The 25,420-nt window shown below is 44.9% G+C and overlaps 1 protein-coding gene across 3 annotated transcripts in view; it reads right to left on the bottom strand.

Moving 5' to 3' along the window:
* LOC311517250 (mitogen-activated protein kinase kinase kinase 3-like) overlaps positions 1–25,420 on the bottom strand; it is a 122,031-nt gene that overhangs the window by 77,786 nt on the left and 18,825 nt on the right. For all 3 annotated transcript variants that reach the window (XM_084621955.1, XM_084621956.1, XM_084621957.1), the window contains exon 2: positions 17,288–17,367. In XM_084621955.1, the coding sequence (XP_084478081.1) occupies positions 17,288–17,291 (4 nt within the window). In that variant the 5' untranslated portion in view covers positions 17,292–17,367. The remainder of the gene's footprint in view (positions 1–17,287; positions 17,368–25,420) is intronic.

Here is a 25,420-nt window from a genome sequence, read left to right as displayed (position 1 = left end):
CATTTTGCAGCTCGTTCACTATTTATCATTTGCCTGATGGTTCCGCCTAGAAGTCCCAGCTGGGGTCAGGGACCCACTGTCCTCAGCATTACACGAACACATGGTGAGAAAGATGCTCCCTACCCTCAAGGGCCTACCATCTAAACAGACAAAGGGTGGGAGAAATGAATTATCCCCGTTTTACAGATGGGGAACCGAGACATAGACCAGGTCTATACTAGAAACCTTTGCCAGTATAGCAATGTCACTTAGGGGTGCGACTTTTTATATCAGCAAAATCCCTAGTAAGGCTAAGAGTAGACAGCAGAGGGGAGTGCACGGGTAACAAATACAATGGCTGCTATCTTGGCCAACACACTGGGGGGGTGGAGGGGGGGATGAACTGGAGATTATCAGAGCTGGAAACTGCTGCAGCTCGAGCCAAAGAGCCCAGACTTTCCAGCTAGGGCTGTGACAGACTCCTATCTGTTGTGGATCAGGCATGGGGATTGGGGGTCCTGCAATACACACTCAGCAGTAGGCTATACAAGCATTCCTCTGGGATCTGTCCCCTCTGAAAAATATCAAGCACTATATAAGTGTTAATGGTACCTCACAGACTTTAATGTCTAAAGGGATCACTGTGACCATCTAGTCGGACCTCCTGTACATCACAGGCCATAGAACCTCTCCCACGCACTCCTGTAATAGACTCCTAACCTCTGGCTGAACTACTGAAGTCCTCAAATCATGATTTAAAGAACTCAGGTTATAGAGAATCCACCATTTACACTAGTTTAAACCTGCAAGTGAGCTAGGCCTCATGCTGCAAAGGAAGGCAAAACCCCTCCAGGGTCTCTGCCAATCTAACCTGGGGGAAATTCCTTCTCGACCCCAAATATGGTGATCAGTAAGACTCTGAGCATGTTGGCAAGACCCACCAGCCAGACACCTGGGAAAGAATTCTCTGTAGTATCCCTCCCCATCTAGTGTCCCATCACTGGCTGTTGGGGATACTTGCTACTAGCAGTCGCTGCTGGGCCAAATGCCATCGTAGGCAACCTCATCATACCATCCCCTCCATAAATTTAACAAGCTCAGTCTTGAAGCCACCTAGGTGTTTTGCCCCCACTGCTCCTCTTGGAAGGCTGTTCCAGAATGTCACTCATCTCATGGTTACAATGGTTAATTTCAAGCCTAAACTTGTTGATGGTCATTTGATCTTGTGTCAACCTAGGCGCTTGACTTAAATAACTCCTCTCCCTCTCTCTAAATATAACAGAGGGATAAATAGGAGAGCGCAGCCATGTCTCCCCTCAGCCCTTGTTTGGTTAAGCTAAACCAGCTAAGTTCCTTAAGTCTCCTCTTGTAAGGTAGGTTCTCCAGTCCTCAGATCATCCAAGCATCCCTTCTCTACACCTGTTCCAGTTTGAATTAATCTTTCTAAAACATGAAACACCAGAATTGCACACAGTATTCCAGATGAGGTCTCACCAGTGCCTTGTGTAGAGGTACTAATATTTCCCTCTCTCTGCTGGAAATACCTCACCTGATGCATACTAGGATTACATTAGCCTTTTTCAGACATCACTTTGGCGGCTCATAGTCATAATGTGATCAACCAGACCCCAGGTCTTTCTCCTCCACGGTCACTTCCAACTAATACTTCCCCATCTTATAGCAAACATTCTTGTTAGTCAGTCCCTAAGTGCATGACCTTTCACTTTGCACTATTAAATTTCACTCCATTTCTATTACTCCAGTTTTCAAGATTGTCCAGATCTTATTGTATGACATTCTGATTCTCTTCCATACTGACAACTCCCAACTTTGTGTCATCTGCAAATATTATTAGCACACTCCCACTTTTTGTGCCAACGTCATTAATGAAAATGTTAAATAAAATTGGTCCCAAGATCAATCCCTGAGGAACTCCAATAGCAGGTCTCTATCCATATCCAGATTGGACCCTCAGGGTCTGTAGCACACTCCAAGCACTATCCCAGTAGAGCCTCTGTTAGCTTTCTTCCCCAAAGTGATTTTGACCCGAACAGATTCCATTTTATCCACTCCATCACTTCTGATTTCTTTGCAGTCTCTCTCATCAATATACAATGCTATTCTATCACATTTACTTCCATCCTTCCTGAACAGCACAGGTTATACCCTTCAATACCCATACTCCAGTCAGGACTCCACCATGTTTCTGTTACCCCTATAATGTCTGGTTTCACTTCCTGCACCAGTAGTTCTACTTCCTCCATTTTGTTACCCAGGCTGTTGCATTGGTGTACAGACATCTTTGCTGCTTCTGCTTGGCTTCACACAGATTCCTCGCCCAATAGGCACAGTCATTCAATTGCCAGTGTTGCCTACCTGACTATTAGCATCATTGGTATTGGGAATTTCCTCTTGAAGTTCATTCTCCTACCCTCTGTTGTTCCTTTCTCCACTGCTGTATCCTCCCTTACTTGATTTTCCTCCCACTCCATATTAGAATCAGGCATGGAGATTACATGAGCATCTCCGAAAGGTCTCCCCCAAATTCCTAGTTTAGAACTCTTTTAATCAGCTGTGCCAACCTCCATCCCAAACTGGAGTCCATCCCATGAGAACAGTCTTCTGTCTGTGAATGCCTTCCCATGGTTAAACATCCCAAAGCCCTCCCATAGCACCACTGCCTGAGCCATCTGTTGATCATTATAATCTCGTCTCGCCTTCGCTCTCCTCCTCTAGGGACAAGTAAAATTCCCCTGAAGATCACCTGAGCCTCCATTTCTTTAAGCATCTTTCCCAGTCTAGCATAGTCTCCCTTGATGCATTCCAGCAACAATCTGACAGCATCATTTGTTCCTACGTGAAGAACAATCGGTAGATTGTTTCCCACTCCCACTAGAATCCTCTTCAGCCTCGGGTCCACATCCCAGATCTTAACTCCCAGCAAAGAGCACATCCTTCTGTTCTCTGGATCAGCTCTGGTGACAGGCCTGTCCATTCTTCTTAGTAGGGAGTAGACCTGCCTCTTCCTGGTGTTGGTGCAATTCTCCGGCCTTCCTCCTATTCTTTCTAGCAGCAAGTTCTCTTGTCTGCAGCAATAGAGAATGTTATAAATGTCCATCTAGTATTCGATAAATAGAGAACCTTCCATCTAAATGTAAGCCAGCAGTGCACAATTAATCTCATTTACCCAGTCACACTGGAGGAGCAGTATTACATTTCAGCTTAAAAAACCCAGTCATGCAGACTGCTGCATACTGTGCTGAAACTGGTTACCATCAAAGCACACTTCTTTAGTGTCATTGCTTATGACTCACGAGCCACATTCTGCTGTCATTCACCTTCATTCAACCCCATAAGAGGGGTCAATGAGGTTACAATGATGTAACTGTGGGAAGAATGTAGCTCGGAATGTCACAAGGACCACCGGTATGCGATCAGGTAATGAGAGACCCTATTGTGATACAGGGTTTCTGAAGCCTCTTTGAAAATTTGTTCATTGATGGTCTAAGCAACTCGGGAATTGCTGTACAGGAAAAAACTAAGGTACTACAGGTTTCAGAGTAGCAGCCGTGTTAGTCTGTATTCGCAAAAAGAAAAGGAGTACTAGTGGCACCTTAGAGACTAACCAACATCTGGACCCATGGAAAAGAAGCCCTTGAGGAATTCCACCATGATTTCAACAATTTCCATGCCAACATCAACCTCAGCCTAGAATCCTAGAATATCAGGGTTGGAAGGGACCTCAGAAGGTCATCTAGTCCAACCCCCTGCTCAAAGCAGGACCAATCCCCAATTTTTGACCCAAATGGCCCCCAAATGTAGCCTGGACCAGTCTACACAAGAGATCCACTTCCTGGACACTATGGTGCTAATAAGCGATGGTGACATAAACACCACCCTACACCAGAAACCTATTGACTGCTATTCCTACCTACGTGCCTCCAGCTTTCACCCTGACCACACCACACGATCCATCATCTATAGCCAAGCTCTGCGATACAACTGCATTTGCTCCAACCCCTCAGACAGAAACAAACACCTACAAGATCTCTATCAAGCATTCTTACAACTACAATACCCACCTGCTGAAGTGAAGAAACAGATTGACAGAGCCAGAAGAGGACCCAGAAGTCACCTGCTACAGGACAGGCCCAACAAAGATAATAACAGAACGCCACTAGCCATCACCTTCAGCCCCCAACTAAAACCTCTCCAACGCATCATCAAGGATCTACAACCTATCCTGAAGGACGACCCACCACTCTCACAGATCTTGGGAGACAGGCCAGTCCTTGCCTACAGACAGCCCCCCAACCTGAAGCAAATACTCACCAGCAACCACACACCACACAACAGAACCACTAATCCAGGAACCTATACTTGCAACAAAGCCCGTTGCCAACTGTGTCCACGTATCTATTCAGGGGACACCATCATAGGGCCTAATCACATCAGCCACACTATCAGAGGCTCATTCACCTGCATATCTACCAATGTGATATATGCCATCATGTGCCAGCAATGTCCCTCTGCCATGTACATTGGTCAAACTGGACAGTCTCTACGTAAAAGAGTAAATGGGCACAAATCAGATGTCAAGAATTATAACATTCATAAACCAGTTGGAGAACACTTCAATCTCCCTGGTCACTCGATTAGAGACCTAAAAGTGACAATTCTTCCACAAAAAGATTTCAAAAACAGACTCCAACGAAAGATTGCTGAATTGGAATTAATTTGCAAACTGGATACAATTAACTTAGTTTTACCTTGTGTAATGACACATCCACTCCCAGTCTCTATTCAAGAATATTTTCCCCATGTTTATTTCCCCCCCCGCCTCACCGCTCCTCGGATGTTCCTCTTAACTGCTGGAAATGGCCCACCTTGATTATCACCACAAAAGGTTTTCTCCCCCCCCACCGCTCTCCTGCTGGTAATCGCTCATCTTAAGTGACCACTCTCCTTACAGTGTGTATGATAACACCCATTGTTTCATGTTCTGTGTGTGTATAAATCTCCTCACTGTATTTTCCACTGAATGCAGCCGATGAAGTGAGCTGTAGCTCACGAAAGCTCACGCTCAAATAAACTGGTTAGTCTCTAAGATGCCACTAGTCCTCCTTCTCTTTCTAAGGTACTACAGGCTCTTGACTGCATATTCACTATAACCCAGGAATATGACCAATCCGGAGAACATTTAAGGCCCCATCTCCAGGGAGGTGTTGAAGGTTAAAAGTCGTTTCTTCAGTCAGAAAGCTTCTTTCCACTTAAAGTGGATTTTTATCTTAAGTAAATAACGGTAGTGTAGCACATAAGATATTCCGATCACCTAACTGTGTGGAAGAGCAAGGCAACAATCCAAACACTTATGCCCATGAATAGTGTCATTGACTTCAAGGGAATTAGTGCATAAAGTTATGCAAACACTTAAGCATTTGCTTGATGAGGATCTTAATATGGTAGAGCCCCAATTTTAGGAACACCAATCTGACAAGCAACCAACTGCACATACCATTTTTCCACTACAGGGAAAACAAAATAAAATAATAAATAAAATTGGCTCCCCACCTTTTCTGGGTTGAGCCTTTTGTGCTCTGCCTCCCGAGAGGCGCAGCATAAAACTTGGCCCTTTGTCCTTAAAGGACGCATTTCCTGAACACAGAAGCCCGACTCTTCCTTGCACACCCACTGACGGCACCGTACAGCTTACAAAACTAGTCACAACCCCCCCCCCCATTTCTCTTTCCTGACCCTCACATTAAGAAAACCCTTACACAGCAAACATAGAGCAGGGTAAAAAGAACAAAGGTGCCTCCTTCTAGACAGTAAAAGATCCTTTTTCTAAGGTTGTAGGATTAGATATTCATCCCTCCCATTGGCACTGTTGGAGCTGGAGATGCCCCCATTTTCGAAGGTGCAGTTTTGCCTCCCATAAATTAAACCCCCTACCCTCCCCCCATCACTGAATTGCCAGGAAAGAGCCAGGAATACAATAGGTGGCACAAATCTGCGGGAGCAATTTACTGTGGGCACAAAATCATGCTCATAAATACAGACACTTGATTTGAAAACATTCAGGGGGAAAAATAATAAAATCTCTACTGTACTGATCTCAGCAGGGAGACAACATCAATACAAATGTAGCAGACACTTCTGCGCAAACAAACCAGGAGGTGAACACCAGGGCACATAAACTTGGACCCAGGTACAGGAAGTAAAAACTGTAATAATCCACTGTGGCCCAAAGGACCCATTCAGCACCTTGTTACTGCAGGTTTAGATGATTGTAGCTCCACTCGTCAAGTCTAAATCCTCCAGCACCAGGGGCTTAGCTGGCAACAACTTTGCTATGTATATTATTAGGTCACATTCATTACGCTATCTGATTCAATACAGGGTTGTGAAATAATCCACACATTGCAGCATATCATTGCACAGCTACGTCTACTCGCTAAAGATGCCTCTTTCTGCTCAATTTACTGTTGAATATTTCAAAACAACAATTACATACATAAGGCTCAATTCTGCCTTCAGCTGCTGAGGTACTAGTCCCATTAGAAGGTCATTCGCTCTAACTTACATGGATGCTACTTCAGTTATTGTTCTCTAGTTTATTAATAGTAGTATTAATTAGTAACTATTAATTATGGGGGATGGCCTAGGGGCCCTAGACGGGGACTCAAGAGATCAGGTTCTATTCTCAGCTCTGCCACTGGCCTGCTGGGTGACCTTGGGCAAGTCACATCACCAACCTGTGCCTCAGTTTCCCCATCTGTAAAATGGGGATTAGTGATACTTGACTTCCTTTGTAAAGCACTTTGAAATGTACAGATAAAGAGAGAGCTTCATTTCTCTAAATAAAAATACCTATTCACTACTTCAGTACACCCACCCCCACCTCAAAAATCTGTAAAATGACCTAGAGACAATCAGATTACCAAATCTCTATATGAAAAAGCAGTAGTTATACCGCAGGGCAACCCTATTTGGAATCCCTCTGCACAGAGCGAAAGTTTCAAGGAACTGAAATGACAGATAACCCAGCGTTCATCTCTCCAACTCAGTTAAACATTAACAACACAGAGTGAATGCCTGCCCACGTGGAGGTACACAAAGCTAGCATACAGAGAGGACCAGACCATGAGGATTGGAGGCATATCTAGAAACTAGGGCTGTCAAGCAAGTAAAAAAATTAATTGTGATTAATCACACTGTTAAACAATAACAGAATACGATTTATTTAAATATCGTGGATGTTTTCTACATTTTCAAATATATCAATTTCAATTACAACACAGAATACAAAACGTACAGTGCTTACTTTATATTTATTTTTTATTACAAATATTTGCATTGTAAACAAATAAATAGTATTTTTCGCTTCTCCCATTACAAGTACTGTAGTGCAATCTCTATCATGAAAGTGGGAGGGATAGCTCGGTGGATGATCTCCTGAGGTCCCTTCCAACTCTGATATTCTATGATTCTAAAGTTAAACTTTCAAATGTAGAATTATGTACAAAGAAACCTGCATTAAAAAGGTAAAACTTTAGAGCCTACAAGTCCACTCAGTTCTACTTCTTGTTCAGCCAATCGCTCAGACAAACAAGTTTGTTTACATTTTCAGGAGATAATGCTGCCTGCTTCTTGTTTACAATGTCACCTGAAAGTGAGAACAGGCGTTCTCATGGCACTGTCGTAGCCGGTGTCACAAAATATTTACATGCCAGATGCGCTAAAGAGTCATATGTCCCTTTATGCTTCAACCACCATTTCAGAGGACATGGTTCCATGCTGATAAGGGGTTCTGCTCGATAACTATTCAAAACAGTGTGGACCCACTCATGTTCATTTTCATCAACCAAGTCAGATGCCACCAAGAGAAGGCTGATTTTCTTTTTGGGTGGTTCAGGTTCTGTAGTTTCTGCATCGGAGTGTTGCTCTTTAAAGACTTCAGAAAGCATGCTCCACACCTCGTCCCTCTTAGATTTTGGAAGGCACTTCAGATTCTTAAACCTTGGGTCGAGTGATGTATCTCTCCTTAGAAATCTCACATTGGTACCTTCTTTGTGTTTTGTCAAATCTGCAGCAAAATGTTCTCAAAATGAACAACATGTGCTGGGGTCATCATCTGTGGCTGCTATAACATAAAATATATGGCAGAATGCGGATAAAATAGAGAAGAGGCATACAATTCTCCCCCAAGGAGTTCAGTCACAAATTTAATTAACACTTTTTTTTTAAACGAGCATCATCAGCAGGGAAGCATGTGCTCGGGAATGGTGGCCGAAGCATGAAGGGGCATATGAATGTTTAGCATATCTGGCATGAAAATACCTTGCAATGCTGGACACAAAGTGCCATGCGAATGCTTGTTCTCACTTTCAGGTGATATTGTAAATAAGAAGCAGGCAGCATGATCTCCCGTAAATGGAAACAAACTTGTTTGTCTTAGTGGTTGGCTGAACAGGAAATAGGACTGAGTGGACTTGTAGGCTCTAAAGTTTTACACTGTTTTGTATTCGAGTGCAGTTATATAACAAAAAAAATCTACATTTGTAAATTTCACTTTCACAATAAAGAAATCGCACTTCAGTACTTGTATGAGGTGAATTGAAAAATGCTACTTCATAGTGATCAATGGCTCCATGTCTAGTTGGCAGCCGGTATCAAGTGGAGTGCCCCAAGGGTCGGTCCTGGGGTCGGTTTTATTCAATATCTTCATAAATGATCTGGAGGATGGTGTGGATTGCACTCTCAGCAAATTTGCGGATGATACTAAACTGGGAGGAGTGGTAGATACGCTGGAGGGGAGGGATAGGATACAGAAGGACCTAGACCAATTGGAAGATTGGGCCAAAAGGAATCTGATGAGGTTCAATAAGGATAAGTGCAGGGTCCTGCACTTAGGACGGAAGAACCCAATGCACAGCTACAGACTAGGGACCGAATGGCTAGGCAGCAGTTCTGCAGAAAAGGACCTAGGGGTGACAGTGGACGAGAAGCTGGATATGAGTCAGCAGTGTGCCCTTGTTGCCAAGAAGGCCAATGGCATTTTGGGATGTATAAGTAGGGGCATAGCGAGCAGATCGAGGGACGTGATCGTTCCCCTCTATTCGACATTGGTGAGGCCTCATCTGGAGTACTGTGTCCAGTTTTGGGCCCCACACTTCAAGAAGGATGTGGATAAATTGGAGAGAGTCCAGCGAAGGGCAACAAAAATGATTAGGGGACTGGAACACATGAGTTATGAGGAGAGGCTGAGGGAGCTGGGATTGTTTAGCCTGCAGAAGAGAAGAATGAGGGGGGATTTGATAGCTGCTTTCAACTACCTGAAAGGGGGTTCCAAAGAGGATGGCTCTAGACTGTTCTCAATGGTAGCAGATGACAGAACGAGGAGTAATGGTCTCAAGTTGCAGTGGGGGAGGTTTAGATTGGATATTAGGAAAAACTTTTTCACTAAGAGGGTGGTGAAACACTGGAATGCGTTACCTAGGGAGGTGGTAGAATCTCCTTCCTTAGAGGTTTTTAAGGTCAGGCTTGACAAAGCCCTGGCTGGGATGATTTAACTGGGAATTGGTCCTGCTTCGAGCAGGGGGTTGGACTAGATGACCTTCAGGGGTCCCTTCCAACCCTGATATTCTATGATTCTATGATTTGTAATCAAAAATAATATAACTTGAGCACTATACACTTGGTATTCTGTGTTGTAATTGAAGTCAATTATATTTGAAAAGGTAGAAAAAGAAAAATATTTAATAAATTTCTACTGGGATTCTATTGTTTAACAGAGCGATTAAAACTGCAATTAATCGTGATTTTTTTTTTTTGAGTTAACTGCATCAGTCAACTGTGATTAATCAACAGCCCTGCTAGAAACACAGGAAAAGACTTCAAATGGCACTCAGGACTACTCTATAAAAGCTAAGGACTACTCTATAAAAGTTAAGGGACCCTATAGGATTTACACCCTTACTCAAGTAACCTGCTGGATCAGGGCCTAATGGACAAGTTTGCAATAGTCTTTATCTTTTGTAGGTTCAAGTTAGACCCTTCAGGCTTCTGTGGGAGCTCTGAGTGGGGGATGAAGGTAGGATCAGGCGCTTAAGGAAAGAATGTGACACTGGAGTAAACCTGAAAGAATAAAATGTTTACATAGAAATATAGCTGGCTGGTTATTTTCCTGCCTCTCTCTGATACCATTGAAGGTTTCTGTGCTCTCATAAAGGGTTCTTTCTCCCTCACAGACCTCCTTCCCCTAATGCTCAATGCTACAGCGAAGCCACAGTCCTGGGTCTGTGAGTTCATAGTCTGTTGCCAGGGCAATGGCTGTGATGTCCCAGATACAGCATTATTGGGCTGATCTTGCATTGCTTGGGTACCCCGGACTCCTAGTTGAAGTCAGGGGAGTCTGGCGTGAACGAGACATGGGGGATGACTCAGGAGTGCAGGATCTGGGAGGGGGGGGGGAAGTGCTTGTCTAAACACAAATAAATATTGTAATTTGCAAACAGGGCAAGAAAACTTACGGGACATGTGGAACAATACCACAACCCCCCTGCACTTTTACAGCTCCAGCCACAGGAGGATCAATAAGCCCTTTTCAAAAAACAGGTATGGCCTTGATTTTAAAAATGGAGAAAATGAAGCTCAGAAAAATGAAGGGATAGATTCATGCCTGCACTGCTGTGGGCTCTGATACAGGGACAAGGGCAGGTATTTTGTGCCTGCTTTATTCATTGCCACAGGATTCAACCCTCAGATTCCATCCTGCTTCAACAGACCCTAAAGAGCTTTGTAAGGGGACGAAATCAACCAGCTGCTGCTCTCAGTCCCACCCCTACCTACTCACCATCTGCCAGCCCACCATGGAAAACCCCCTGCACCCAAAACTGGCATGGAGCTGACAGAGTCAACTCAGAGGGTCTCTCCTGTACCAAGGACATCCCCTAGCAGTAGCAGAGGGAGAGACTTCTACCTGACCACACCCATTCTGTGCCACCTTCCTGTAAGTGGCAAGGGGCTATTTGGGTAATATGATTAATAACTGTTCCGCTCCCTTTTTCTGCGCCTCAGCTCATCTCTCTGCTGAAGCACAAGGCCAGAGTTCGGCCTTTTCAGGAAGGCAGACCTACACAGAGTTCAACCTCTGAGCTATGATATGCAAAACCCTGACTGGAGGGGGTGGACAGTTCCCAGTCAGCTTCAAAGAGATACAGTTTCTTAGTAAACAAAATTAAGTACCTACATACTATTTACAGTGGGGTTTGTGTGTATTTGGAAACTTATGAATAACTGTTAACCAAAAGCTATGAAGCAGTAAGTTGGTTGGTGTTCTTTCTATGGACTTCCCCATTTGATGCTATTACGTGCACTTCAGTGCAAGGTTCCAACAGAGAACACACACTTCTATACTTTAGGATGCACGAACAGACCCACTCCTCTCTGATCTTCTCACACAGATGAGGTCTCAGTCCTACCACATGCCTTCAAAAAGGGGTGTGTGTGTCCTCCATTCTCCTGAAACCAAGGAGAATGGCAGCCCTTCAGTACCCTGCAAACACCTCAGAATCTCCACAGTCTGATCTCCTGACCAGCAGCAGTTACAGGCCCTGAGCCAACAGCCAACTCTCTCCGTGGATTCCAGTGGGCATTAGGAAACGGCTGCCGGTAGACAAGTCGGAAAAGGTATGGAGACGCAGCCCTTGCAGCAGACACCTTTTGGTTTTATGCTGAGGGAAAATGGCACCCTGGACAAACTTCTATTTTGGTGCCCCTGGCCCTTATAGGTACGGTACTCCCCCCCATTGCTCCTGACCCCCACAGGCTGTCCCCCCCCCACCCCCGCAGTGCTTAATTTGTATTGAAAGAGTTGCCAGGGTTCAGCCCCAGCAAGCCCCCCCACAAATTAAGCACTGGCTGGGCAGCAGAAGAGTGACAGCTGCTGGCTGGACTCCTAGCTCTGAAGGCAGCTCTGCCACCAGCAGCACCAGAGAAGTAAGGGTGGCAATACACCATATACCATGCCACCCTTACTTGCTTCACCCCTAACCCCTGTACCCCCTTCTGCACCCACCTGCGGAAACTGACCAGGATGCATGGAGCAGCTGGTACTGCTGCTCATTCCCCTCCTCGCACACAGCTCCTCCGTGCCCCCCTAGAGGACGAGGATGGCTCCCCCACCTGGGCCGTGTAAGGGAAAGGCAGGAGAGCAGCAGCTCCGGAGGTTCGCCTCACAGCACAGCTCAGGTGGGGACAGTGACCTGGATGCATGAAGCACTTTGTGAGACTCCTTGCTTCCCCCCACCTCACAACCCCTTACGGGGGTGCGGAAGAACGCTGTGTGTCGCCCCTCTTGCCCTGCCTCTGTTGGAAGGAACCAGGAAGAAATCTGGGCACCCCACCCGTGTTGCCTCTACAAGTTTGCAGCGTTACCCCGCCAGCTCTGCGCTGCTTAACCCTCCCCCCACTGACCACAGCAGCCTGGGTGGTCACCAGAATGGCCCACCCCTAAGACCAGCCCTGCTGAACACCTATATCTGTAGCCTCCCCCTCTCAGACTGCTCAGCTGTGAGGTGGTGAATGTGTGGAACCTGCTATAGTGCTTATCCTCCACAGAAACCCATCCTCACCACTTCAGAAACAGCTATGAAGCATGTCCAGTAACTATCACTCCCACTCCTTGTGATGTCACTGGGACCATTTAACTCGGTTACCCTGTCCTGCACATGTGCAGTGACACAGAGCTGTCAAAAATCCATGGAGCAAGCGAACAGGAGCAGCTAATGTGGGGAGTTTAGAGAGGGAGTTCTCCAGGTGAAGGAGGAGCGATTACGTGATCCTTGGGGTAAATTTGTTGTCTGTAAGCATGTATGTGTTTGTGAAAAGAAAAGGAGTACTTGTGGCACCTTAGAGACTAACAAATTTATTAGAGCATAAGTTTTCGTGAGCTACAGCTCACTTCATTGGATGCATACAGTGGAAAATACAGTGGGGAGATTTTATATACACAGAGAACATGAAACAATGGGTGTTACCATACAGACTGTAACAAGAGTGATCAGGAAAGGTGAACTATTACCAGCAGGAGGGAGGGGGCGGGGGGGGGACCTTTTGTAGGGATAATCAAGGTGGGCCATTTCCAGCACTTTACAAGAACAGTAGGAGGGGAAAAACAAGGGGAAATAGTTTTACTTTGTGTAATTACTTTGTGTGTTCCTGGTATGCCTGCTGCTTGACTGAAATATACCATGTGGTCTGTCTGTTTGGGGAACCATGTGCTGAGCCTAGCGGCCTGCTAGGCAAGGCTGAGAGCTTCTTAAGGAGGCTTTGATCCCTAAGCCCTTTAGCACCCATCAATCCTTAACCAGGGGGGCAGGGCTACTCAGGAAGACCAGGGCTTTAAAAAGCCAGCTCCTAAGTGACCAGAAGAGCTAGCGAACAGGAGCAGCTAACAGAGGAGTTTTGTGAGGGGGGCTAGATACACTTAACATTCCTTAAACTTAAGACAAAAAACACCCCCTGATAAAAACAAAACATCAACAAAGGAACAAGCTGCAGGAGTAATAAGAGAATGCAGGCAGAAGTCCAGCAACAGAGTGGGGGTTATCCAGTTTATTGCACTCAATGCAGTATGTATAAATTACCTGGCTCTCCAAGACCTTGTACGGGCTTTGGAGACCAGACTGGCTGAACTGGAGGAATTACAGGAGACAGAGGTACATAGATGAGACTTTCCAGGACAAAGTAGAAAGTTCCCATTCCCCGTCTGACAGCCGCTGTGCTGTTGAGGAGGATGAAAGTCTCAGGGAAGAAGAGCATCCAACTGGAGCAGAGGGAAACGATCCCATAGTTGGGACCCTCCTTCCAGATAGTGTCATGGTATCCTCTGGCACTGAGGATGCCTCTCCGGGGGAGGGAACTCCAGGTATTAGGAAGAGACAGGTAATAGTTATGGAGGATTTGATCATTAGAAACCCCAGATAGCTGGGTAGGAGATGACCAGGAGAACCACATGGTGACTTGCCTGCCTAGTGTGAAGGTTGCAGATCTCAAGACATCTAGATAGACATATGCGTAGGGCTGGGGAGGAGCTGGTGGTCGTGGTACATGTAAGTACCAGTGACATAGGGAAGGATAGGAGAGAGGTCCTGGAGGCCAATTTAGGCTGCCAGGTAAGAGATTGAAGTCCAGGACCTCCATGGTAGCATTCTCTGAAATGCTTCCGGTTCCACGCACAGGGCCAGTTAGACAGGCAGAATTGCAGGGTCTCATTGTGTGGATGAGACAATGGTGTAGGGAGGAGGAGTTTAGATTTATTAGGAACTGGGGAAACTTTTGGGAAAGGGGGAGCCTATTCAAGAAGGACGGGCGCCACCTAAACCAAAGTGGAACCAGACTGCTGGCACTCTGTTTACCAGAAGCTGGGATGGGTGACAGGGGATGGATCACTTGATGATCACCTGTTCTATTCATTCCCTCTGAAGCACCTGGCATTTGCCACTGTTGGAAGACAGGATACTGGGCTACATGGACCTATGGTCTGACCCATCTGACGCAGTTTTTATGTTCATGTGCCCTTCCCACTGCTTCTCTCCAGCTCTTTGGCTTTGAAAATAAAAACAAACAAAATAAAATGCTGCAGTAAAAGTCTGTGGGTTACGCTACCTGGTGCGGAGGGGTCATAGGGCAATGACGAATCAGGACCTGAGTGACCTGTCCAGAGTAAGAACTGGAAATAAACATTTCTGGCCTGAGTTGAACAAGTGCATTTCCAGTGCCAGTCCCCCGAGTCCTGCTTTAACTGCTAGGCCACATTGTCTTTGAAATGCCGCTGAAAGGTTAATAACTAATGATACATCATATTTTTATTCTGCCATCTATGCAACTATCCATTCTTCACAAATATCGTTAGCATGGCGCTAAATGGGGCACAAACATTAAGTAACATACCCAAGGTCACACAATACAAACATGGCAAAGCCAAAAGAGAAACCAGATCTTCCGACTTCGCGCCCTCTGCTCTATTTACAGGGCCATGCTGCTTCTTTGAAGCACCTCCCCAAGGAAAATGGGGTTATGGTGAAATCTGAGTTACTGATCACATTGTGAATACCTCATTTGTCCTTGTAAGGGATCTGGGGTGGTTGTTTCTTTTAAATTGAGAACAAATCCAAGTCACGATTTTGGAGATGTGGCTGTGTTAAACAGCACCACTGGGGTCTGATCACAATGCTCATACCCTGGGTAATAAGCAGTGTTTTTTACAGTTATTCATTAAAACCCCACCTGCTGTAGACCAAAAAGACTTGAGAAAAAAAAAAAAACAACCCCCCCACCAAAAAACCAAACCCACCATTGTAGATTAAACACGAATCTTCCCTTCACCTCTCTGCAGTTTCAGTGCATCCTCACGTAAGCTCCTTTAGTCTAGCGACTCTCAGAGGGAAGTAAATGGGGCAGTGAAAGTAGCATCTCAGCGAGGCAGTAATATATACTGTACATCCTGTACCCATCTAGCCCAAATAACTGGGCCACTTAGACCAGAGTTATGCTCACATTGTGTTCTTGTCCACTGCAGCCTGGCAGTTCTAGCTGCCTTTGTGTGCACCTATGTTACAATAAAGTTCAGACGCGTGAGAGTTGTGCACAGACCCAGGCAGAGAGATCAAAGCAGTCATAGGCACAGAACACCCAGCGGAGTGCTGAAGGGCACTGTGAAATGTAACCCAGCCACATTCGCACACTGAAGAGGGATCTAATCCCAGGGTTAGCCCACACCTTTCCCGCCCCAAAATTCCAGTAAAAGGGGAAGCAGTCAAATAGCTGGCCAATTAAGACTTGGATTGAAGGCGCTAACTCACTGCATAAAAAATATCAGAAAGTAAGAACTACAGTCGGTCAACATTTTTTGTCTACTTTTTTTTTTTTTAAATATAGCAAAGAATGAACATTTTCATTTTTGTTTGAATTTTTTGCTTTCTCCCCCCACCCCACATGAAGGAGGCGGTGGGAAGAGAGAAAGGAGACAAATGAAATATTTTTCAAATTTCAACCAGCCCTGATGATTTTCTATCACTCCCAATTCTGTCCTGGGCTGGATTAGATAGACAGTGAAGATTTACAAATGAAAGGCCAGTCATAACCTCCTAGGACCTCTACTCCCCCACATTAGTTAGATCATTTTGTCATTGGGTGAGCTAGCCCTTTAGGAGGTGGAGCTCAGCCTCACCTGAGCCAAGTATAACCCACCTCCCTAGGTGAAGGGAATGATTCCAGAGGTCACATGATGGGAGCATATGACTCAGAACCAGTCCACTCGGGAAATATTAAGGACAGCCAAAGGTCAATTAGAAAAATGTGACTCGCAGAAGACAGAACCTGGTTTAGGTGCTTGATCTGCATTGAACTGTTTTGATTTGGGAAGCCGTTGAGTGGTTGACTGCCCAGACAGACAGATACACACATTGGTGCCACAAGAATATTGAGTGTTCTAGCTCTGTCTCAGTTCCCTGCAATGATTTTAGATTGCAAGCTCCTCAGTGGAGATGCTGTGATTTTTCTCTAAATGGACGGTAGAGATTTCCAAGGAGACTAAGGGAGTTAGATTAATGCCCCCGAAAGTGAGTGGGAACCAGGTGCCCAACTCCCTTAAGCATTTTTAAAATGTCATCCATACAGCACCAAGCACGTGGTCAGTACGCAATGTATCAGAGTAACAAAATCCTGGCTGCCTTGAATTTCACTGTGCCACAAGTCCAGGCCACTTGGAACTTCATGGCTACAACATATATAAAACTGGAATCATCCTCCGCCTCCAAAATTATAGACTCCTACTATCTGAGCAAAGGCAGATCGCCATTAGCAATATAGGGCTTAGGGCACACAACTGAGCAGATTCCATCCAGTAGAGGGCAGTGAGGCACATATTCACTAGCCAATTCATGTTTTTTTCTTTTTTTTTTTTTAGTACTACAATAGGGCTGAGAGGCCCCATCTGACATCAGGACTCCATTGTGCTAGGTGTCATACAGGTATACAGCAAGAAAGTTCCCTGCCCCAAGAGCTTGCATTATAAACTGTGGCACAGAAAGCTGAAGTGACTTGTCCACGATACCACAAAGACACCAAAAGTGGTGTTTCACTTGGGACTCTTTTCTTGACTGGAAGGCAAGAGAACAAACAAATTTAATGTTGAGCAAAGCTATTTCTGCAGATTTTCCTGCTGTGGGCTGTTTTGTCAGGTACAAGACACAATAACCTATTAGAGAGAGGCTCAATTGCTCCAGTGGGATGCACTCCTTACCCATGTTTGCATTTACATCAGGCCTCCACTCCAGCAGTCATGGACACTCACACCTCGTCCTCCACTCACAAGTGTCCACCCTGCAACAATAATACAAACAGAATTTACAGGTGAACTCCAACACAGCTATCGGTGCAGATTATTTGATCTGATTGCTCTTTATCAAACAGGTTTCCATTTTTGCCCTGTTTATGCAGGCAATTTATTTTGATAGCAATCGGACAAGCAGTCTAGACTCCTCTGCCCTCCCCAGAGGTATAGTCTCAACTTTGTACACAAACTTTAGCTACTCACCTTGTGTCTCCATTTCCTCACCTGTAAAATGGACATACCACCTACCCACTTTGTAACATACTTCTCACCCACAGGCCTCAAAGCAACCCTCTTCCACCGAGTGCAGACTACCTATCTATTGTACTCACTGTAGCATAAGAGCACCTCACCATACTGAATGTAGCTCACAACATCCCTGTGAGCCACTTCCCACAGCTCCCATTGGCCGGGAATGGCAAATCGCAGCCACTGGGAGCTGAGGGGCTCCATGCCTGCGAATGCTCCAGGTAAACAAAATGTCCTGATCCGCCAGCGGCTTACCCTGACGGGGTGAGAGCCAAAGTTGGCCAATCCCTGAAATATAGGGTCTGCTTATGAAAGGGTCATACAGTTTTTACCATTTACACTTATCCACCTTGGGGGGGTTCGGCTTACAAACAAACCGGCTTATGATCAAGTATGTACGGGTACTTCCTTTTTGCTTCTGTTTTCAAATTCCATGTCACACTTTCAGAAATGAAGTTGTGTGCCTAGTTTGTGCACACAAGTACCACAATTGCATGTAAAGCATTGTCATCTGTCTGAATGGTCAGCTAGACACACAACTGGACATCTGCCCATGCAAATACGCAATTTGTACAACACCTGCGCATGCAAGTAACTCATTCAGATGTATGCCTGAAAATGTGATCCTGTGACCTTTCCCTTTGAGAAATTACATGTATGTTTTATATAGTCTTTCCTCGAATACAAACCATCAAGCTCCCACAGTTTAGTTTTCACAAGCAACCCTACAATAACAAGCCAGCATCCATGTGCAATGGAGTAAATAGCAATGCAAACATATATGGGTTTCATGTTTTCTACTTTAACATTTTTTTAACTATGAAAATGGATGCCCTTAGAATTGGATTGCAAATTCTGTTTTTTTTTTGGCCAGATTCCCAGCAATACATTCTAGCTGTCCCAGTTGAGGAGCACCCAATCCCTGTCTTTTAGCACAATATTACTATTTTACAGTGGCCTTTTACACATCTCTCCTATTCCAATGTATTTCCCCAGACCTCTCACCAGAGTCCCTCCTTAGAGCTTTCAAGTGCTGGTAGGTTACACAATGTCAGCTTTCAGAGGGGTAGCCGTATTAGTCTGTAACAGCACAAAACAAACAAACGAGGCGTACTTGTGGCATCTTAGAGACTAACGTTGATTTGGGCATAAGCTTTTGTGGGCTAAAACCCACTTCATCGGACGCATGCAATGGAAAATACAGTAGGAAGATATATATACACAGAGAACATGAAAAAATGGGTGTTGCCATATCAACTGTAACGAGACCAATTAATTAAGGTGGGCTATTATCAGCAGGAGCAAAACAAAACTTTTGTAGTGATAATCAGGATGGCCCATTTCAAACAGTTGACAAGAAGGTGTTCGTTCCAGTTGGTATGGCAACAGCCTTTTTTTCATGTTCTCCGTGTATATATCTTCCTACTGTATTTTCCACTGCATGCATCCGATGAAGTGGGTTTTAGCCCATGAAAGCTTATGCCCAAACAAATTTTAGTCTCTGAGGTGCCACAAGTACTCCTTGTTTTTTTTTTTTACAAAGTCAGCTAGCATTTGGAATAGACCCCAGGTCTCCTGACTCCCACTGCACCGTTCCGACGACCAGTGAATGCTGCCTGCACTGTAAATCTCTTGCAGCACACTTCACAAACTACTGGCCTATAACCCAGCCTTGGAGAAAAGCCTCCTGCCAAGCAGTAAAAGCAACAGCAGCGTGAACTCTTCCCTCCTTCAGCTCAGGGAAGGGTCAGCTTTTCAGCAACACTGTGGTCGTAAACCACCATCCTTCAGCCCCTGGTGCAATATGTGAGGGTCTGATTCAGCTCAGTGTGAACCAGAAGTAACTTCACAATGGTGAGCCCTGGCTTAGATGCAACAACTCTGGATTTGCACTGTAGCGGACATCAGAATCGTGACCATTTTGCACACCCAGGGCTTGACTTCACAAGGGGCTGGATGTTTCCTGCAAGGGGACAAGCACCACCAATTTCCACGGAGGCCAATAGGAGAAAGTGCAGGATCAGGCCCCGAGTGAACATCAAACTAGTGCGTGTTGCAATAGTGTGTCACTTGCATCTCTCTCTTAGCAACACTTTCCCACTCACCCTTTGTCTCGTTTATTTAGATCATCAGCTCTTCAGGGCTGGGACCATCTCTTCTTCCGGGGTGGGCATGCACCAAGTACACCAAGGCCTCAAACTCAGTTGGAGATTCTAGGCACTACTTGCAATACAAATAATTATTTACTGCACCACTGCATGCCGGCCACAGATCTCCAAGAGGAGCTTCACCCTCTTTTTCCATGTTGAACTTAGCCCATATATACGCTGAAACGGTGTAATTAATCCACATACAAATCACTGGTCCCCCCCGAAATGTGGCCAAGTTAGAAAACCACCCTAACTAACTTTGCTAAAATTTGGACTTTCCTTGTTTTTCAAGCAGCAGGGAGCAACACGTTGGGCCTGGAGAGCTTAACAAGCAAAAGGAGTCAAGCGGAAAAATCATCTCTCCTTTTAAAGAGTCAACAACATTAACTTTCCAAAAGTTTCCGGGCAGCCTGCCAGGATGCTGGAGTTTTGTATACTACGGAACTGTTAAAAATATTATTGTAAATGTTATTTTCATAAGCTTTGGGGGCCAGGGCTGGGGCAGTGTTCAAAACAGCAGCGATGAATGGAGAAATGGTGCTAACTTTAACATCCAACAACATGAACGTATATTTATACAACCTGCAGGAGTGGCTTGAGAGAAAGTCAAACAATGAAAAGTATAACAATTCTGCAGGTTTCACAACTCCAAGGCCCAAAGGGACCAGTGCGCTCATCTAATCTGACCTCCTGTGTAACACAGGCCAGAGAACTTCCCTGAAAGTTTCCTAGAGCAGATCTTTTAGAAAAGCATCCAATCTTAATTTTAAAATTGCCTGGGATTGTGAATCCACCACAACCCTTGTAAATTGTTCTAGTGGTTAATTACCCTCCCTGTTAATAATGTATATCTTCTTTCCAGCCTAATACCTATAACAATCTAGTTTTGTTCTACAAACTACAGTGCACACAGCCTCATGGAAATGCAGCCACCTCTGGGGTGGAGGGCAGCAGCCTGGCGCACAGCAGGTTGTGCTACACTCAGGGAAGGGAGTACATTTTGGCAAAGCTCACTGGTGCAAATTCGTTCTCTCATGGAACATGCTGCTCATGTTTTCCAAAGCTGCTTCCAGATGGGTGAGCCCAAAATGATGCACCTGTATTTTTGAGCATGGAGTTATGGGCTTTTGGGGGTTGTAGGTCTATGTTTTCTTCAGCACTGAACGTCTGCATGCAAACTGAGCCCAGTCTTGCAAGCCTGACTCATATGAGCAAACCCACTGACCTCTGTGGGATTACTCACACAAGAAAGAATTATTTGCATGACACAGGGTTACAAGATAAAGCATTTCAGTTGGGCTCACAGATCAGGTTGCATGTGTATAGCTTAGCCCTGGTCTACACTAGGACTTTAGGTCGAATTTAGCAGCGTTAAATCGATGTAAACCTGCACCCGTCCACATGATGTGCACCCGTCCACATGATGAAGCCCTTTTTTTCGACTTAAAGGGCTCTTAAAATTGATTTCCTCACTCCACCCCTGACAAGTGGATTAGCGCTTAAATCGGCCTTGCCAGGTCGAATTTGGGGTGCTGTGGACACAATTCGACGGTATTGGCCTCCGGGAGCTATCCCAGAGTGCTCCATTGTGATCGCTCTGGACAGCGCTCTCAACTCAGATTCACTGGCCAGGTAGACAGGAAAAGAACTGCGAACTTTTGAATCTCACTTCCGGAGACTGCGGGAACTGTGGGATAGCTACCCACAGTGCAACACTCTGGAAGTCGACGCTTGCCTCGGTACTGTGGAAGCACTCCGCCAAGTTAACGCACTTAATGCGCTTAGAGCATTTTCTGTGGGGACACACACACCCGAATATATAAAACAGATTTCTAAAACAACGACTTCTATAAAATCAACCTAATTTCGTAGTGTAGACATACCCTTAGCAGCCTGCTTGCACCAGGGCAGCCTGCTTGCTTGTATTTAACCATTCAAGCTCTTAGCTACCTGGAAGTACACATGACAAAAATTTCAAATGTGCTACTTCAGATGGACTGATGCTTTGTTTTTAAAATGACATGTTTCAAATGACACACACATTGCAACTGCATGGGACTCCATCTACCTCCTCCAGAGAATGACGCAACTCTACCAGAAATCAAAGCTATGGCTTCAGTGACTCAGATAGAGAAACCCAGTACATAAACCACCCTGCTGACTACTTCACACTGTGGGCATAAAGTGAGAGCTTTAACAGGCAACAGTAGACAAAGGACATTATATCACTGTCAAGTCATGGCCTTTTCCAAACCATTGAACTTCCCCCCTCTGCGTGCATATTTATAAGAGAAGTAGTAGAAACTGTTCCAATAAATTATGTTCAGCCTGAATTTCCTCTTACGCTAGTGTAACTCCATTAACTTTGGTTGAATGGTTAGTAATAATAACTTTAGTAACTTAAGAGTAATAACTAACTCACATTGGTGTATGAGACAGCTCTTGTGGTTCCACAGAGATCAGTAATTTCTGGAAATCAGAGCCATAGATAACAAAAGGCAGACCCGGTCTCTAGATTCAACAGGAATGAAAAATTCCAAGGACCTCTCAGGTCAAGGCTGATGAAAAACAAAAAGGAACAAATAAACTAAGGCAAGTGATGTTTCAGGCCACAGGTCTGACACATGCTGGGCTTTTCGCTTGCATTATACCTTTCATAATGTACAATTTAGTTCTCAGAGTTCTTTCATTTGTTACACGGAAATGGTTACCCTGAATGGCCAACCAAACTGAACTAATTTACAAACGCTAATTATACACTTAAGTGGGACTCATAAAAAGGCTGCTTCTAAGAAGCAGCTCAGTTACGCACACTTTAAATGCTAAAGCGACTACGTACACATGAACCAGATCCTCAGCAGGTGTAACCTGGCACAGCTCCTTTGACATCAATCGAGTTCAATCCATTTACACCAGCTGAGGATCTGGAAGATTTGTAATTGGCTCAGAAAGAGAACTTCTCAGGAAGAAAGCCTAATGCCGATGAAGAATGCTGCTTTGTTGTTGTTTTTTTTTCGCTTTCACATAGGGCCAGATTGTGCCCTCAGATGAATATTTGTGTAGATGTCACAGAAGGGGTACAGTGCAGATGTGAGCTACATCAGGGGAAATTGAGAATATCCCCACTGACTGGAATGGAGGCACTCCCAACTAAGGCTCACTGAAAAAAAAAAAAAAAAAAAAAGATAGTCTGCAAAAAAAATAATAAATAAAATGGTCATCTCCCTCTCCCCATAAAAACAAACAAAACCAAAAACACTTTTTAGGGTTTTTTTTTTTTTAAATCAAAAAAGGTTTATTCATTTCAATTTGAAATTTTATTTTGGAGGGAGGGGCAGGTGTCTTTCAGGAATTCCCCCCCCCCTCTAACTCTTGTTCTCCACAGGAAAAGGGGAGATGGGCACTTAAAAAAAAATACATACAGCAACCCACACACTAAAATTCCCATTCTGAATTAAATTTGTTCAAGATACAAAAAAGTGTCCCCACAAAGCTTTTTGTATCCTTCCAAAAGTCTTTTTTGATCAGACACTGACAATGACATTTCAGTGAGAGCACCTCCCAACTTTCACTTCTCATGGGGGCCAGAAATGGTCCCAGAGAGAGAGTTAGAGCCTGCATCTCTACTTTAGGGCACCAATTCTATGCTGATGTAATTCCATTGCCTCCAAAACAGCACCAAACTGATGTAACAGAATGCAGAATCAGGCCTGTGAGCTGAGCTTATCAAAGGGATTTTGATGCCCAACTCCCAATGAAATTAATGGGAAGTAGGCATCCATATCCCCTACCCAGTTTTGACCATCTCAGCCTGGTCTCTAAGAACGCTACGATCCAAGCAATATGGGGCTTTATGAGCCTCATTTAGTACCCGCTGAAATCAGTGGAAAGACTCCCATCGATCTGAATGGGATCAGGCTCAGTAGCTCGATGAATACCCAGTACATGGGTGTAACGTGGCTGTGCGGCAATGGTCTCTACTATGAATGTGGACAGCTGCAGTTTGCACTTGCTGAAATTCCAGAAGGGTCTTATTATTTCTTCAATCGCTCCTAGCAATCCCACATTCGCGGATCAGGGCTCCATTGTACTAGATGCTCTACAAACACTATCTCTGCCCTGAAGAGCTTATAACTTAGGTCAGTGGGTCTCAGCCATTTCCATACAGCGACCTTATGTTACAACAGAAGGGTTTTGAGACTCATCGTCTAAAAAGTTCAAGACCTGCCCCGCCCCACCCCGCCCCATCTAGCCATAAGGAAAAGAGGGGTGATGGTGACTCCCTGAAACCTAAAAAAAAAAAAAAAAGAGTACTTGTGGCACCTTAGAGACTAACCAATTTATTTGAGCATAAGCTTTCGTGAGCTACAGCTCACTTCATCGGATGCATTCAGTGGAAAATACAGTGGGGAGATTTTATATACACACAGAACATGAAACAATGGGTGTTACCATACAGACTGTAACGAGAGTGATCAGGTAAGGTGAGCTATTACCATCAGGAGAGGAAAAAAAAACCTTTTGTAGTGATAATCAAGGTGGGCTATTTCCAGCAGTTGACAAGAACGTGTGAGGCTGGGGGTGGAGAGCTGGCAGTCACAATAGCTCAGGAAAGCTTATGCTCAAATAAATTTGTCAGTCTCTAAGGCACCACAAGTCCTCCTTTCCTTTTTGCGAATACAGACTAACAGGCTGCTACTCTGAAACAATCCTCATTTAAGACAATAGGCTCTTAGCAATTGAAAGAAAGAACATGGCCTCAGCGGTAGTTGCTCTCAGTTAGCAAACAACTTTCAGTATCTGATGTTATCTCACAAGATCAGTGCGTTTGTTAACTGACCCACTTTCTCTTCCCTTCTTCAATATCTTGCTGACAGGACTTGGAGGAAAAGCTCAAATACTGCAAACGATTTCTCACGCCAGCCATCTTCCTTTTTTAACACAGTCATCCTTCATTAACACCCTCCTCCCCCTAAATCAATAGTCCCTCTTGGTGGCATCCCATTTTGTATCTTACAACAGCATCCGTTTTAGTGAGCTACAGTTTCAATTCTCTAGTCTGTTCAGATTGGGTTGATCACCATGTTCCTTTCCAATTGACTGGAAAGGTCAGACAGGTCAGACTGTTGGCGGCTGCATCTTGCTCAGCACACTTGAAAAAGACACTGGCATGAGTCAGATGGGGTTTTTGTTGTTTTGTTTTTAATTCTTTCTTGCAAAACAAGGAAAAACACTTCATGGCACACATGCTGATCAACAGTTAATTACCAAAGAACAGGAGCGATTCTTCTCATGTTTGCAATATCAACTGTAGCGGAGTTAAGCCAGATTTACATGAAAGTAAATGAGAGAAAAATCATTTGTTAAATGCCGATGGCAAAAATGTGGTGTATTTTGCTCGTAGGACTCTGCTCTTGCATGCTGCATCTTTAAATCTCTAAGTATTAGGATTGCTAACTTTCTAACTGCACAAGACCGAACGCTCTTGCCCCACCCCTTCCCCAAGGCCCCACCCCCTGCTCATTCCATCCCCCCTCCCTCTGGCACTCGCTCTCCTCCACCCTCACTCGCTCACTCATGGGAGGGGGTATGGGCTCTGGGCTGGGGGAGGGGGGGGGCGATGCAGTCCAGAAGGGGGCTCCAG

The sequence above is a fragment of the Lepidochelys olivacea genome, assembly GCF_965140295.1.
Source record: "Lepidochelys olivacea isolate rLepOli2 genome assembly, chromosome: 2".
NCBI lineage: Eukaryota > Metazoa > Chordata > Testudines > Cheloniidae > Lepidochelys > Lepidochelys olivacea.
The sequence above is the reverse complement of the archived record's forward strand: the minus strand, read 5'-3'. Positions and strand labels throughout refer to the sequence as shown.